Raw genomic sequence first — 15,749 nt, 5'->3', positions numbered from 1 at the left:
GACCTTCCATCCTCGTAAGTGAAGGATTTGAACAATATTTTGAATCACAATATATTATATCCACTGTGTTTAGATCAGATTATATCCCCTGTGATTAGATCAGATTATATCCACTGTGTTTAGATCCGATTATATCCACTGTGTTTAGATCAGATTATATCCACTGTGTTTAGATCAGATTATATCCACTGTGTTTAGATCAGATTATATCCACTGTGTTTAGATCAGATTATATCCACTGTGATTAGATCAGATTATATCCACTGTGTTTAGATCAGATTATATCCACTGTGTTTAGATCAGATTATATCCACTGTGATTAGATCAGATTATATCCACTGTGTTTAGATCAGATTATATCCACTGTGTTTAGATCAGATTATTACAGAAGAGGAAAATTAGGTCAGTGGGGAAAGTCTCACAAATGGAGGGCTGTTTACCAGACTGATCCAGAGACAGTTTACCAGACTGATCCAGAGACAGTTTACCAGACTGATCCAGAGACAGTTTACCAGACTGATCCAGAGACAGATTACCAGACTGATCCAGAGACAGTTTATCAACGTGTTCAGATACCAGTGGCCAGGATGGTCTGATGGGGAACGTGAACAACTGTGAGATCGGTGACTTATTTGCTTCTGTCTGTGAAAAGATGTTGTTGTTGGGTCGTTGTGTTGCAAGCTGGAATGAGAGAGAGAATGTGCCTTGTCTGCCATATGCGGCAATACATCTATTCTCCTGAGGACCCATGTTTAAAGTCTATCATTGATCCTGAAGACCATGTTGTTGAGGGGCTATTTTACATTGAATGGTTGGGATGACACAACACAGAAACCAGAGATATCTACCTGACCCATCCTCAGAGGCCAATATCCTCCACCATGATCAATATCAATATCTATCAGCACACAGTCACTTTACTCAACACGCCTCTCACACCCACTGGCCACGAGTGCAATACTCATGACACATGACACTCCTACTTGTACTATTTTATTTCATTTTATTTTACTATTTCTACTGCTAATTGTATCCTGTCTTATTTGTCTATTGTCTCACTTCACATGTGAGTCATGTCTTGTACTATTGTCACTTCATTTGTATCTGGACTTATCTTGCCTGTTGCCTTAATGTCTTTGTGCTGCCATGCCAGGAACCGAAACAGAAGAATGTGCCTCTCTTACGCGAGTGTAATGTGACGTAACAATAACACTTGAAACGTATAATTGAGACTATTATTATGTTCCACAAAACAGAAGGACAGAGAATAAAAATCCAACCAGCCGCGTCTCGGAGCCATCAATCCTGAAAGGAGTCAGGAATGACAACATCTATCAATTAACCTTCTGGTGCTATTCATTCACCAATGATGATGGTACTATTAAATACAAGGCAAATACATTGCAGTGCAATTAAATGGTGTGTTTTGTGATATAAAACGAAACAATGTTTATTTTTATTTTTTTATAATAATCATAGATGAATGACTTGGTTATTGGTTATTGGGCCCATTATTGAAAGCTCTAAAAAATAATTTAGTTATGAATCTACTTTGGAGAGAGAGACCCTAACCCTAACCCCCTCCCAAACTACACAGAATACTGTCAGTCCTAATAATAATAATAACTTTTTATTTTATAACGCTTTTCCTGCAAACGTCGCAGCTCAAAGTGCTCCAATCATTCTATAATCATCATTTAATTATTTTTTCATTTAAAGGCAATATTAAAAAGATGGGTTTTTAGTCTTGACTTGAACATATGTGCTGAGGTTGCATCCCTAATGTAAACTGGCAGTGCATTCCACAATCTGGAGCATAAAATGAGGATGCAGCCTCACCAAATCTCTTCTTTTGTACATGTGGTACACAGAGAAAACCACAGTCAGAAGTAGAGAGGGAGAGATGGAAGGAGAGAGAGGGCGTGATGGAAGGAGAGAGGGAGCGATGGAAGGAGAGAGATGGCGTGATGGAAGAAGAGAGCGAGTGATGGAAGGAGAGAGAGGAAGTGATGGAAGGAGAGGGGCGTGATGGAAGGAGACCTTGTCAATCAGGTAGGAGTTGTCTTTCTTGAGTAACTGCGTCAGTAACATTATCTTCATTAGCCCCGACGCGTTGCTCTAACAGTTCAACTTGATCTCCCAAAGTAGTTAGGGAATTCTGTATATTGACCAGACTACTTTGAATGGGGTCCACTTTTGAATCAAAATGTGCTAGCATGGCCATCTTAGGGTGTGTTCTCACTAGAACATTTGCTTCACTTGAAACAGAGTTTAGGATAACATTTCAGGACCCTCCTTTCATGACTTTTCCTAGGTATGTGCGTTCTACCACGCAGTATCCTTCCATTTTCAAAATCACATCAGGAGCCCTGGCCAAGACAGCCACAATACAACAATTACATTTGACATAATAAAAGCACATAAAAACATGCAAAGCACATTACATAAAAACAGTAAAAACAGTACATGACCACAGGTACAGTAGCACACCTAGTACACATTGCGACATACTGGACCACAAGTAGCATACAAATTACATGCAACATGGAGCATGTAAATCAGTGGCGGCTGGTGCTAAACATTTTGGGTGGGGCACAGCAGTGTTTCCTCCAGGATTTTTCACATTAGTAGCGGGGGGGTCCTCTTTCGCGTGCACGACTTTTTTTTCTCACGTGCACGCGCACGTTTACCCGTACCTCCGCCGTTCTGTTCGTGGTGATTTTAGAGGCAATAGATTATTTTTTTTATATTATTACTAACACCAGAAGACAAGACATACAAACTGCGGTGAGCTACATTGCTTGTGTAACATTAGCTAGTAGCTATCCATTTTTCACTCATACACGGCCGGAAAAATGAACAGAAATACAACGCTGACTTACGGTGGTATCTTGCGGCTGTCTTCACAAAGAGCTCCAGGATGCTTTCGCTTGAGGTGCTCGTTCATTGCAGATGTACTCCTGTGATAGGCCATTTCATTTCTGCACAGTTTACAGACCACCACATTGTTTTCTTGCTTTGTAAAAGCCGGAAATTGCAAAACGTCACGTTTGACGTCAGACTTAACAACCGGATATCCAGGACGCACATTTTTGCGCCCCGGCCTAGAAATAGGAGACAGCCAATTGGAGCGCTGCTACAGCTCACGTGTAAGCGAAAAGTATTCGGCCTGGCATAGACTTGCATTGACCGGCGCCCCGACGCCTCCCCCTATGTATTTTAACAGTGAATTTTACACACACACAGATAAAATGTTTATTGTATTGGAGGATTTTTAATGAATGTTGATGGGCGCCGACAGAATATCAGCTGCATTTTGTGAAAAAACAATGTTTATTTAAAAAAAAAACTTTTACAAATCGCAACTAGGAAGTGAAGGTGGGGAACTAGGAAGTGAAGGTGGGGGCGGCGCCCCAGCGCCCTCTATCGGCCAGCCGCCACTGTGGTTACATGTGGGAAAACTAGGGTTAGGGTTAGGTGCTACGTCATGTCTAACCCTAACCCTAATATATATATATATCAGTGGAGGCTCCTCCATAGAGGTGGAGGAGGCCTGGCCTCCCCAATAATTTGAGAGAAGAGAGATTTAAAAAAGCAAAAATTATATATATATTTTTAATTTATTTAACAAAAAACATATTTTAATTTGTTTTATATTAATATTATTTCCATTTGAATTTTTCCATGGCTAAAACCCAATATTGCAATTGTAAAGCACCTACAGGCCAGAATCCCTATCCGTTTGTATTGAGGGAGGCCAGGCCTCCCCCAGGAAAGTGGTTTTTCATAGAAGTCAATGTAATGCAATTTTTTTCATGGCAATAATGTGATTGGCCAAATCACTGAAAATGGGTGGGCAAGGGAGGCCTGGCCTCACCATGCATTGAGTCCAGGGCTGAAAGATTGACATTTTGTTCGTCCAATCACATGAAGCCATTTTGAGAATTCACTAGTCACTTCAGTCAAAGAAACACTCGCCATAGTGGCTACGAGTGTCCTATCAACACGTCTAGAACAACCATGGCTATTATTCCTGAAAATAATAGCTCATTTGGCCAAATACTTTTGCTTAAAATGACCTCGGAAGTCGGCGAGATTCTGGCGCGATTTATACATCGAATAGCATTTAGGATTTATTGAACATCGATTTCGTTTTATTACAAGTCAATTTAATATTCTTCCATAAGAACAGGGAACATTCCATCGCGAGTGAAGCGAGCAAGCGGAAAAAAATTGGCCTCCTCAATTCTGGAAGTCATCAGACACTGATGTATTTATGTTACGTTACATGTGGGAAAACTAAGGTTAGGGTTAGGTGCTACGTCGACTTGGTACGTGCTGGCATGTCTAACCCTAACCCTAATCTTAACCCTAACCCTAACCTTAACCCTAGCACCTAACCCTAGTTTTCCCATATATATATATGGTATATGGTATATGGCAGTCTCGTTCCAGTTGAATGCGTGAGCTGACCATGGTCGGAGCATTGTGTGAAAGGGAGCAACCCGGAAATGTCGGGCCTTTAGCTCATTAAACGGCGAAAATCACTGCCGGACACTGGCGGACTCAGGGGGGCCTGGCGACCGCCCCTCCTGGTGCCCCCACGGTTGAAAAACGTCTGGCTTAAGTGCCCTTTTGAGTGTCAAAAATGAGAGGACGTGCCCTATTGGTGCCCCTCCAATGGTCTTAACTTGACCATGTGCCCCCACAGTTGAAAAACGTCGCACTAAAGTGCCCTTTTGAGTGGCAAAATTAGAGGATGTGCCCTATTGGCTGCCCTTCCAATGGTCTAAACATGACCATGTGCACTGATGGGGTCCCATGTTAGTAGGTGCCCCTTTTTTTCTTTTCGCCCCTGCCCTTCAAACAGCCTGAGTGGACCTGGGTTGCGATTCCATTTAATTTACAGGGAACTATGTGTGAAAGGGGCTATCTGTACTGCACTTAGTAATGTTAGTACCAGTGTTAGCCATCTATCGTTAGCTAGCAATTCGTGTTTTGTTAACGTTACATTCTTACCTCCGTATTTGCGACTTCAGTCCTTGTCTTCTCTCAGCATACAAAAACCGCCAGCTGACGTTCCGTCACCAATTTCTTCACCAAGGAGTTTCACATTATAGCACATTACAGTTTCAGCCCTTCACGCCTGCGCACCTGTTCGCCACGTCGCTTCGCTTTTCTGTGGCTCTTTCGTGCCAAACTTTGACACTGCCAAAAGTAGCCCGGGCCATCAGCGGCCCGTCGAAATCTAATCGTTCGACGTGCGTTCCTGACTCTAGGGCCGCTCCGCAGGCACAGACACCCCCCCCCAAAAAAGAAATCTGTCAAGTCACCTATTTTGGATTCAAAACGGCTAATTTCGCCGAAAGGTGAGCGATTATCATGCCTGAGGTATACAAGTTAAGAATGATACGATACGGTGTTACTGTCTGAAGCTCAGGATTTATTATAAGTGCCACAGACATAAAGCTTGGAAGCATATGTGTGTATATATATATATACAGTATATATAACAATATGGTAAGGTTATCCATTAAACTAAACTTCCATTCGGCAAATAAAATATTAAAGTTAGAGAAACAAATAAACCCAAGCAGTGTTCAGCCTAAACCTGGTTCAACCCCGACCCCCGACCCCCCCGACCCCCGACCCCTGGTTCACAGACCGGACTGAAGCCTCACCCGACACTAAAAGCACCAGTAGAGATTTCACATTGACAGTGTGATTTAATCCAGGAGTAGGTTTAGGAGTAGGCTTAAGCCTGGTCTGTGAAACCGGACCACATGTTTTATAATGAAAAATCATGAGAGGAAAAAAAAAAAATGTCCCCCAACAAAAAAGAAACACTCCATTCTGTTCACTACAATGGCTGAAGAAGAAGACTGTCTGGCTTCTGAGAAGAAACGACTGTGACATTTAAAACACAACAACTCTCCTCATTCGCCTGTCATTGCATTAGTCTACAGTAAACACAGACTAAACTAACGGAGAATTGTTGAAATATTCCGTTTTCTCGTAGAAACACCAGACTGCTCCCTGAAAGGTATTTCAGGCCTGAAACATACAGACGACGCAGAGGTCTACGACGCCACAGCGGGTTGATAGTCGATCATCTCCAGAGGGACTGTGCAGCCGCGCAGCTCCGAGGGTCCAAACTGTTTCAGTGCTGCGTTGGGGCTAAATTAGTTAATTTCAATGCAGTAAACATACGTCAGTCAGTCCCTGTAGGTTCTCTCTCTCGGCCACACCTCCCACCCTCTGGGGTCGGGGTCGGGGTTCTGATCAGGACTTGTCTACGTGACTCAGCAGCTCCTCTTTGTCCATCTGGTAGCGGCTCTTCTTCCACACGTCCCTGAGCTCCTGCAGGACGCTGCCGATCTCCTTGCCGGAGGTGAAGCCCATCTTCCTGACGTCGTGTCCGCTGACGGGGAAGCGGGGGACCGACCAGCGGCTCAGCGCGGCCAGCAGACGCCCCTCCCCCTGGTACTTCAACAGCTCGCACACTTTACTCTGGGCGTCCAGCTCCCGACTCTGAGGAGAGGAGGCGCTCAGATTAACCCAGAACACCCTTCATTTGTAGTCCCAGATTACCCAGAACACCCTTCATTTGTAGTCACAGATTACCCAGAACACCCTTCATTTGTAGTCCCAGATTACCCAGAACACCCTTCATTTGTAGTCACAGATTACCCAGAACACCCTTCGTTTGTAGTCACAGTACTCTTTCCCATCTTTGTTGGCACAATAGCACAACAGTTAGGTTACAGTTAGGTTACAGTTAGGTCCGTATATATATTTGGACTCGACAGAATTTTTGTTATTTTAGCTGTTTACCAAAACATATTCAAGTTACAGTTATATAATGGGCTTAAAGACTCTCAGCTTTATTTTTAGGGTATTCACATCCAAATTGGAGGGAGGGTTTAGGACTTACAGCTTTTTAAATATGTGGCCCCCTTTTTTTTCAAGGGTCCAAAAGCAATTGGACAATTGAATCAACAGCTGTTTACATCTATGAGGAAGTCAGTGGGTTAGGGTTAGAGCTCACATCTATGAGGAAGTCAGTGGGTTAGGGTTAGAGCTCACGTCTATGATGAAGTCTGTGAAAGGCTTCAGGCTGTCCGGGTCGTCCTGGGACCGGCGGAGGTCGCGTCTGTGTCTGACCAGGAAGAGGCCCAGGTTCTTCTCCTCCTTGGACACCTTCAGCCTGAGGTCCATCTTCTCCACGTCCTCAGAGCTGCGGAACAGAGCAGCCAGGAGCGTCATGGGCTTGGGAGACCAAGTCTCCGCCTGCTGACACACCTGCTGCGCCTTGTCCATGTCGCCCTCTGGTGGTAGACCTGTGAAATGGAGGTAAATATATAAACATATAACCCTGGCCATAAACATAATATATAACCCTGACCTTAAACATATATAATATATAATATATAACCCTGACCATAAACATATATAATATATAACCCTGACCTTAAACATAAACATATATAATATATAACCCTGACCTTAAACATAAACATATATAATATATAACCCTGACCATAAACATATATAATATATAACCCTGACCTTAAACATATATAATATATAATATATAACCCTGACCTTAAACATATATAATATATAATATATAACCCTGACCATAAACATATATAATATATAACCCTGACCTTAAACATATATAATATATAATATATAACCCTGACCTTAAACATATATAATATATAATATATAACCCTGACCATAAACATATATAATATATAACCCTGAACATAAACATATATAATATATAACCCTGACCATAAACATATATAATATATAACCCTGACCTTAAACATAAACATATATAATATATAACCCTGACCATAAACATAAACATATATAATATATAACCCTGACCATAAACATATATAATATATAATATATAACCCTGACCATGAACATATATAATATATAACCCTGACCTTAAACATATATAATATATAATATATAACCCTGACCATAAACATATATAATATATAATATATAACCCTGACCATGAACATATATAATATATAACCCTGACCTTAAACATATATAATATATAATATATAACCCTGACCTTAAACATATATAATATATAATATATAACCCTGACCATAAACATATATAATATATAACCCTGAACATAAACATATATAATATATAACCCTGACCATAAACATATATAATATATAACCCTGACCTTAAACATAAACATATATAATATATAACCCTGACCATAAACATAAACATATATAATATATAACCCTGACCATAAACATATATAATATATAATATATAACCCTGACCATGAACATATATAATATATAACCCTGACCTTAAACATATATAATATATAATATATAACCCTGACCATAAACATATATAATATATAATATATAACCCTGACCATAAACATATATAATATATAATATATAACCCTGGCCTTAAACATATATAATATATAATATATAACCCTGACCATAAACATATATAATATATAATATATAACCCTGACCATAAACATATATAATATATAATATATAACCCTGACCATAAACATATATAATATATAATATATAACCCTGACCATAAACATAAACATATATAATATATAACCCTGACCATAAACATATATAATATATAATATATAATATATAACCCTGGGGTAGCAGCAGAGCCCACCTATGTACTGAGCCAGGCCCAGCTCGTAGAGGAGCTGTAGGAGGTGGGCAGCATGGTTGCCCACCACCATCTTCTTCAGCTCCACCCAGATGCGTTCCCCTGATATGGCCGCCAGCCCCCGGGCGTTCTGCCTGATGGCCTCCAGGGTCTGGGCGTCATGGCCGCCGGGCTGGGCCGACACTCTCCCATAGAACCTGCTCACACACAGGACACAACTGAGCTCAGCTGATACCAGATATCAAATCAGCAGATATTTAAAAAAATAAAAAATATTTAACCTTTATTTAACCAGGCAAACATGTAAGAACAAATTCTTATCAGCAGATATCAGTCTATATATATATATATGTTACGGTACATGTGGGAATACGGTACATGTGGGAAAACTAGGGTTAGGGTTAGGTGCTAGGGTGACTTGGTACATGCTGGCATGTCTAACCCTACCCCTAACCGTAACCCTAACCCTAATCCTAACCGTAGCACCCTAGCACCTAACCCTAACCCTAGTTTTCCCACATGTACCGTATTCCCACATGTACCGTAACATATATATATATAAGTATATATCAGAGTTTATTATTATTTATTTTACAAACAACGTGGTGTAAACATTGAGCACACCTCCCAAACAAGGTTTCATTTGTTGTAGAAGTCCAACAACACTCATCCCATGTTTTCACAGACATCACCTGAAGTAGCGTAGTATTCTCAGGTAGTCCTCCTGGATCCGTTGCTCTGGACTTCCGACAAAGCGAACCTTTCTGTTCTGGAGGTCTTCATAGCCTTGGAAATAGTCATAGAGAGTTCCGTCTAACCCTGATAGGACAATATATAAAAAGGTCAGTCACGGCACGACTTGGTGTGGTGTAACTGGTTAGTCATTATTCAAGGTCTGAAAACACAACATGTCATTTTTCCGCAAATACTTTTCTTGACAATATTTTTTATTTGGGAGAAATTTTAACTTTTTTTCTTTCCATAGTGAATCTCTCGTTTTCATAATTGTCTAGTGCAGCGGTTCCCAACCTTTTTGGACTCAAGGCCCACTTAAACATTTCTTAAGTATTCGCGGCCCACACACACAGGCATTTTACGCACATGTACATTTTTTGGGGTGTCTCATCATTATTCTCTCATTCTTATTGGATATTTCATATGCATCATCATACACTCATCATACATACAGTGCAGTAGGCCTAGTAGTAGCACACTGATGATGCATTTCTTTAAGGTTTTTAAAGAAAAAAATACAGTAGGCTACCATGATTTTTGAAATGAAAAAAAAAGAATTTTTGGCCCATGATTTGGCGGCCCACTTGCAGTACCCTCGCGGACCACCAGAGGGCCGCGGCCCATAGGTTGGGAATCGCTGGTCTAGTGTCTAAGGGCATAAGACAGACATGGGCACCTAGAAACATGGAGTTGATGGTCAGGTCTCTGCGCTCCGAGTCCTTCTGCCAGTCGGTGGTGAACTCCACCTCCGCATGCCGTCCGTCCGTCTGGACGTCCACACGCAGCGTGGTCACCTCAAAGCTCTCGTTGTGAAGCTGCAACAACACCACCGGCACACAGTCAACCTCACGTAGTGGCAGAGAACAGAAAGTTCAGATAATATTGTGTCCAGCTAATCCAGTTGCACTAGGGTTAGGGTTAGTGTTAGGGTCAGTGTTAGTGACAGGGTTAGTGACAGGGTTAGTGACAGGGTTAGTGACAGGGTTAGTGTTAGGGCTGGGGCTAGGGCTGGGTTAGGACAGGGTTAGTATTAGGGTTAGGGCTGGGGCTAGGGTTAGGGTGAACTCTGACCCGGGCTGTGATGGTGCCGTGCTTCTCTCCTTTGTTGTTGATCATCCTGACGCCGGCCTTCTGGAACATGCTCTTCATCTCCTCCGGCGTTGCCGTGGTAGCAAAGTCCACGTCCTCCGGCCTCTTCCCAGACAGGAGGTCTCGCACGGCGCCGCCGGCTATCCTCAGCTCAAACTTGTGCTTCTCAAAGAGCTCTGTGCAGGGTATAGACAGGAATCTGGAGGTTAATTTGAAAGTGACAGTTGGATCTAAGTGACAGTTGGATCTAAGTGACAGTTGACACTAGAACAGCCGTGTCTATGTTACCTACTCAGGGTACATACAGGAATCTGGAGGTTAATTTCAATACCTTTCTAAGACTTTTTAAAGACCTTGTCAATATTTTTCCAGACCTCCACCACCGCCACTTCGAGCTGTAACCGTTTACATCAGTGACACCTAACATTTAACTTAACAGTTTTAGTTTGCAATAGACTAGACCACTATCATACAACACAATTTCCGGTTCATCTTTGTTTTTTTAATAAAACGAATAAATTCACGAACTTTTTACTTTGGACAGAGTCTAATTCTGAGAAATACCTACAAAATTCAAGACCTCATAAAATCGTGATAAGACTTTTTAATACTTATTATTAAGGGTCTTGATTTCCCCAAAATTGATTCATCAACTTTTAATACTTTTCAAGACACCGCGGATACCCTGTCTGTGGAAACACACAACACATCTGAATACAGCAGCTTAATGACTCTAACTAACCCCTCCACATATAGAACACATCTGAGTACAGCAGCCAGGCACAGGGTTAGGGTAATAGATAGGGGTGTAACGATACATCGATTCACATCGATGCATCGATTCATTGACTAACGATCTGATTACATCGACGCAATGTAAAAACATCGATCTATATCGTCATCTTATGCGCGCAGAGAGAGAGAGAGACTTGAAAAAGATACGAATGTTTTTCTTTTTTGATGAGAGACAGTAAGTCTATCCCTTTTAATATATATTTTGGAACATCTCTCTGAACCAGGGAAGTGAACATACTCGCGTTCGCAATGAGTTCGCATTCACCGTGTGTGACTGTCTACTCTGGCTCGGCTCCACTTCTCGGCTCCTCCTCCTCTCGCGTTCGGCAATCTCCGGTAATCTTCGGAAATGTTCGGCTTGTGTGAGTGCGTCTAATGAGAGTGCGTCTAACGGGAGTCTAATGGGCGAATACATTGACCGTTTTGGACACCAAAGATATTTTTTTACATCTACTCTTCGAGGCGAATCCAGTCAGACCAATATCAGACCTGCTGGACGTGTGTGACACGTGTGTGGACGTGTGTGTGTGTGACTGGATGTCTCTCTGAACCTGTGTGTGTGTGTGTGTGTGTGTGTGTGTGTGTGTGTGTGTATGTTAATGAGCTGTTAATTACCACTTATTACAATTGATAATTGTGTTAGATTGGCATATGATATCGCGTCATATCGATCATATCGTCATATCGATCTTGAATCGAATCGAATCGAAATCGTATCGTGACTGACATTGTGATATCGTCAAACATTGTATCGTCATACAAACAAATCGATATAATATCGTATCGTGATGAAGCTGGTGATTTACACCCCTAGTAATAGATGTCATGGGGTTAGGGGTATAGATGTCATGGGGTTATAGAGGTCATGGGGTTAGGGTAATAGATGTCATGGGGTTAGGGTTATAGATGTCATGGGGTTAGGGGTAATAGATGTCATGGGGTTAGGGGTATAGAGGTCATTATCTGGTTATAGATGTCATGGGGTTAGGGGTATATAGAGGTCATTATCTGGTTATATATGTCATGAGGTTAGGGTAATAGATGTCATGGGGTTAGAGTTATAGATGTCATGGGGTTAGGGGTATAGATGTCATGGGGTTAGAGGTCATGGGGTTAGGGGTTAGGGTAATAGATGTCATGGGGTTAGGGTTATAGATGTCATGGGGTTAGGGGTATAGATGTGACGGGGTTAGGGGTATTACCTGCTATGCCAGTCAGCCCGTCAGTGAATAAGGACCGGAAGTCACCGGTCTTCAGCTGCATGGTGAAGAAACTTCTTCTGCGACTCCAAACGAGATGAATTCTGCCAGTCAGCAAAGGACCCAGTCTCCTTCCCCACATCTGTAACCATGACCACCCCGCAGACCACCATGTCGCACCGTTAGCTAGTGTAGTATATTTTACTTGAACACACACACATACATGAATTGTATAGTATGGGCCTGTATTATTTGCCTTTTGACTTGCATAAGTTCTGTAAGATTCTCCTGACAATGGGGGTTTTATGACACCTTGTAAACACATCCTTTGTCTTAAGGGCCAATATGTTTTTGCCTCAGGAAGTGCTGTCCCTATATAGGCATGTAAAGGTGATAGGCCATTGTTTACAACTGTATTTACATACTATTGTTTATAAATAAGGGAGTGGGCCCAAGGGGAGCTCTCTCTCTCTCTCTCTCTCTCTCTCTCTCTCTCTCTCTCTCTCTCTCTCTCTCTCTCTCTCTCTCTCTCTCTCTCTCTCTCTCTCTCTCTGTCTGTCTGTCTGTCTGTCTGTCTGTCTGTCTGTCTGTCTGTCTGTCTGTCTGTCTCTCTCTCTCTCTCTCTCTCTGTCTCTCTCTGTCTCTCTCTCTCTCTCTCTCTCTGATATCTGTATACTTTTGTACCTTAAATAAATAGTCTTGAACTCAGAATTGATTCTTTGATTCATAACCAACAAGAGAAATTAAATTAACTACACTAGCTAGCTAACGACCTCATACTTTGCTATATAACAAAATGACTCTGCAAACTATTTCATATAAACTTACCTGCGAGAAAATGATGTGGAAGAATGTCCAGATCTATGGGGCTCCTGTTGTTTCTGTTATTGCCATCCTAGACCAGAGATCATTCTGTCTGTCTGTCACCGTGTCTAACGCTGCCGGACGTCTTTATGTGTAACACCAGCCGGGTGTAACAGGGTTATTATTCCGTCCAGTTACTTCCGGCCAATGTAAATTAATGAGGATTTCTTCAAAATAAGAGAAGCCAAGTTCAACTGTATTTATAGATTAAACATGGTAAAATTACTCTAAAGCGATGTGTCTTTGCAAATGTTGTTGGCTATTTACTCCGGCCATGCCCCATCTGCACGACACATATAATGGATATATAATTGACTGATCAGAACTATTTTTTTCTTTTTTTTTTCTGTTCATCTCTGGTACCACTATTATTCAGGAACACTTCTAGAATGTACATCTCAGTGTTTCTACAGGTTTCTACATAAGTGTCCTACAGAGTGGAGTAGACAGAGTAAACAGCCAACAACATCATGTTTGCTCAAACAGGCTGTCAACAACAATTTCCTTACACTCAACAGTAAACTTGCACTAATATGTACATTTCAGATCAAAATTACGTTATTTTTTATTTTTAAAATTGCATATTTTCTGTTGGGTAACTTGTTGTTACTTCAGAAAAACTAAAATAATATTGTGATCCCATCCCTTTCCATTCATGAATATGATTTATTTCGAACATGTGAACAAATTTAAATAGCAAAGACAAAATCAAAAAGAAAATAGTTATAACAACAAAAAACAAGAAAAAAAAACACAATTAACTTCACATGTCCGAAAAGGAGTAGGAAGAAGCATAAGCTTATTTAATCCTACCCCTTCTCCAATACTCAGAGATTAATAATTAATAATCTGCAGTTGACTTCAATATTAATATTATTTGCATTCTTTAAGCCGCGCTTTTATTTAGAAGCCGCGAAAACGGCGGAAGTATATCTTCACAACACGAGGAGCTCTTTAACCAATCAGGGAACAATTCGTCATGAAAGAGGCGGAATTATTTGAAAAGCAAATAACGCGAGATCTCGCTGCGTCCAGCGTAACATCACTAGCGGGACTTCAGCGCAGTCTGGTGTAACCCTGTTTGTTATTCTATCTAGGGTCTGGTTAGGTGACGTCATCAGGTCACAGGTCATCAGCTGACCCCTAACCCTAGATGGCTGCAGTGGAGCTCGCGCCGCTGAGGCCCTGGAGGGCAGATTTCTTCCCTGATGCTTCGAGGTTTTCCCAGCCCGACCTGAGAGACTTACCCAAATGGAGGAACAGAGCTGCCAACAACCTGCTGTACTACCAGACTAACTACATAACCATGGCCGCGCTGGTCTTCCTGGTTGTCGGGTAAGTGCAATACTGAAACACAACTGTGAACATTTCAAACCTGCAAACTGCGACACTTTAAATGAATGTGCAATAACACTATGTGCAATATGACAACCCTAGGGTACATAAGGTTGCAGAGATAGGAAATGTTAGAATAGGTATAGCATAGCATAGAGTACAGCACAGTGTTTTATTTGTATAGTATAGTATAGTGGATAGTGTATATAGCGAATATAGTATACAGATATATAGCGTATATAGCGTATATAGAGAATCAAGGACCCCAATTGAAATAAGCCAGTGGCTTTCTTGGGTTTTTATCCTGTTAGTTGACCTTGTATGTAATATGTACTTTCATGTACCTACTTCTGCAAATCTTCTAATAAAGTTTTCAATCAATCAATCAAAGCCTTTATTTATGTAAACCAGCTCTTTTCCCTTCTTGTTTTTAGTTTTTTTTTCCTAGCACCAGGGGAGCCCCCCCTCCCAAATTTCGTTGTTTGGTACCTGTACTATATCAATGACAATAAAGACCATTCATTCATTCATTCATATATTCATTCATAAGGCGACGTACAGACTCATCTTATGGCTGCTGCGTTCGTAAACTCGCTCTGAGAGCGCCGGTGCGCACACTGGGGTCCGACGTCATAGAGCGACCGAGTCATTTGATTGGACGAGAGGCATTCCACGAGTGCTGATCAGATTTCCGCAGCGTATTTACAAACATAGCCCATGTATCTAATGTATCTTAACACTGTGTAACACTATTAGCTGTAATGATGATCATGTATTATCAGGCCATAAAGCAGACAAACTGTATTCAATATGCATTCAAATGAACTGTTAGAAAAGATGGACAACTTTATATTTGTTATTGCAGTCTATTCAGAAGTAATAGCAGTCAGTTCTTATGGCTGCATGATGTAGGTGGCTAAAACAAGGTAGAACAAGGCCATGCACCTGGATCTGGGCATAGCAACAGGATATGTGTTTGCATGCAGGTTGTACAGGTTGAGACTCATTGCTGCCAATCAAAACAACAAA

General features: G+C 41.3%; 2 protein-coding genes across 3 annotated transcripts in view; one reads left to right on the top strand and one right to left on the bottom strand.

Annotated features, from left to right (window-relative positions):
• Positions 1-5,817: 5,817 nt before the first annotated feature.
• On the bottom strand, positions 5,818-13,462 carry trnt1 (tRNA nucleotidyl transferase, CCA-adding, 1). Of its 2 annotated transcripts, none has more exons than XM_080548356.1 (8): positions 13,350-13,462; positions 12,525-12,663; positions 10,510-10,703; positions 10,115-10,253; positions 9,396-9,522; positions 8,707-8,900; positions 7,087-7,340; positions 5,818-6,531 (listed from the first exon to the last, which is right to left on the bottom strand). In XM_080548356.1, exons 2-8 carry the CDS (start codon positions 12,661-12,663, stop codon positions 6,283-6,285), a joined length of 1,296 nt encoding a protein of 431 aa, XP_080404482.1. In that variant the 5' UTR covers positions 13,350-13,462; the 3' UTR covers positions 5,818-6,282. The 2 variants fall into 2 exon arrangements, with proteins under 2 accessions (XP_080404482.1, XP_080404483.1); XM_080548357.1 differs by having other exon boundaries at positions 6,500-6,531; positions 7,049-7,340.
• A 1,076-nt stretch (positions 13,463-14,538) lies between these two features.
• The window catches only part of LOC308173580 (PRA1 family protein 3-like), a gene marked incomplete at its 5' end in the record, with an annotated part of 2,952 nt that continues 1,741 nt past the window's right edge, over positions 14,539-15,749 (top strand). The window contains one exon of the mRNA XM_080548608.1: positions 14,539-14,720. Coding sequence (XP_080404734.1) covers positions 14,539-14,720 — 182 coding nt within the window. The remainder of the gene's footprint in view (positions 14,721-15,749) is intronic.

The sequence above is a fragment of the Nansenia antarctica genome (genome assembly GCF_963989245.1).
Source record: "Nansenia antarctica genome assembly, chromosome: 18".
Taxonomy (NCBI): domain Eukaryota; kingdom Metazoa; phylum Chordata; class Actinopteri; order Argentiniformes; family Microstomatidae; genus Nansenia; species Nansenia antarctica.
Note: the sequence above shows the minus strand (reverse complement) of the source record. Positions and strands in the feature narration are given on the sequence as shown.

Bases quoted from the DNA above. Each gene is read 5' to 3' on its own strand.
- trnt1 (XM_080548356.1), bottom strand. From the start codon at position 12,663: ATGTGGGGAAGGAGACTGGGTCCTTTGCTGACTGGCAGAATTCATCTC. The intron at 10,254-10,509 runs GTCAGAGTTCAC...GTGTTGTTGCAG, and splicing joins ACGGCACCATCACAGCCCGG to CTTCACAACGAGAGCTTTGA. The intron at 7,341-8,706 runs GTGGGCTCTGCT...TCCATTTCACAG, and splicing joins GGGCCTGGCTCAGTACATAG to GTCTACCACCAGAGGGCGAC.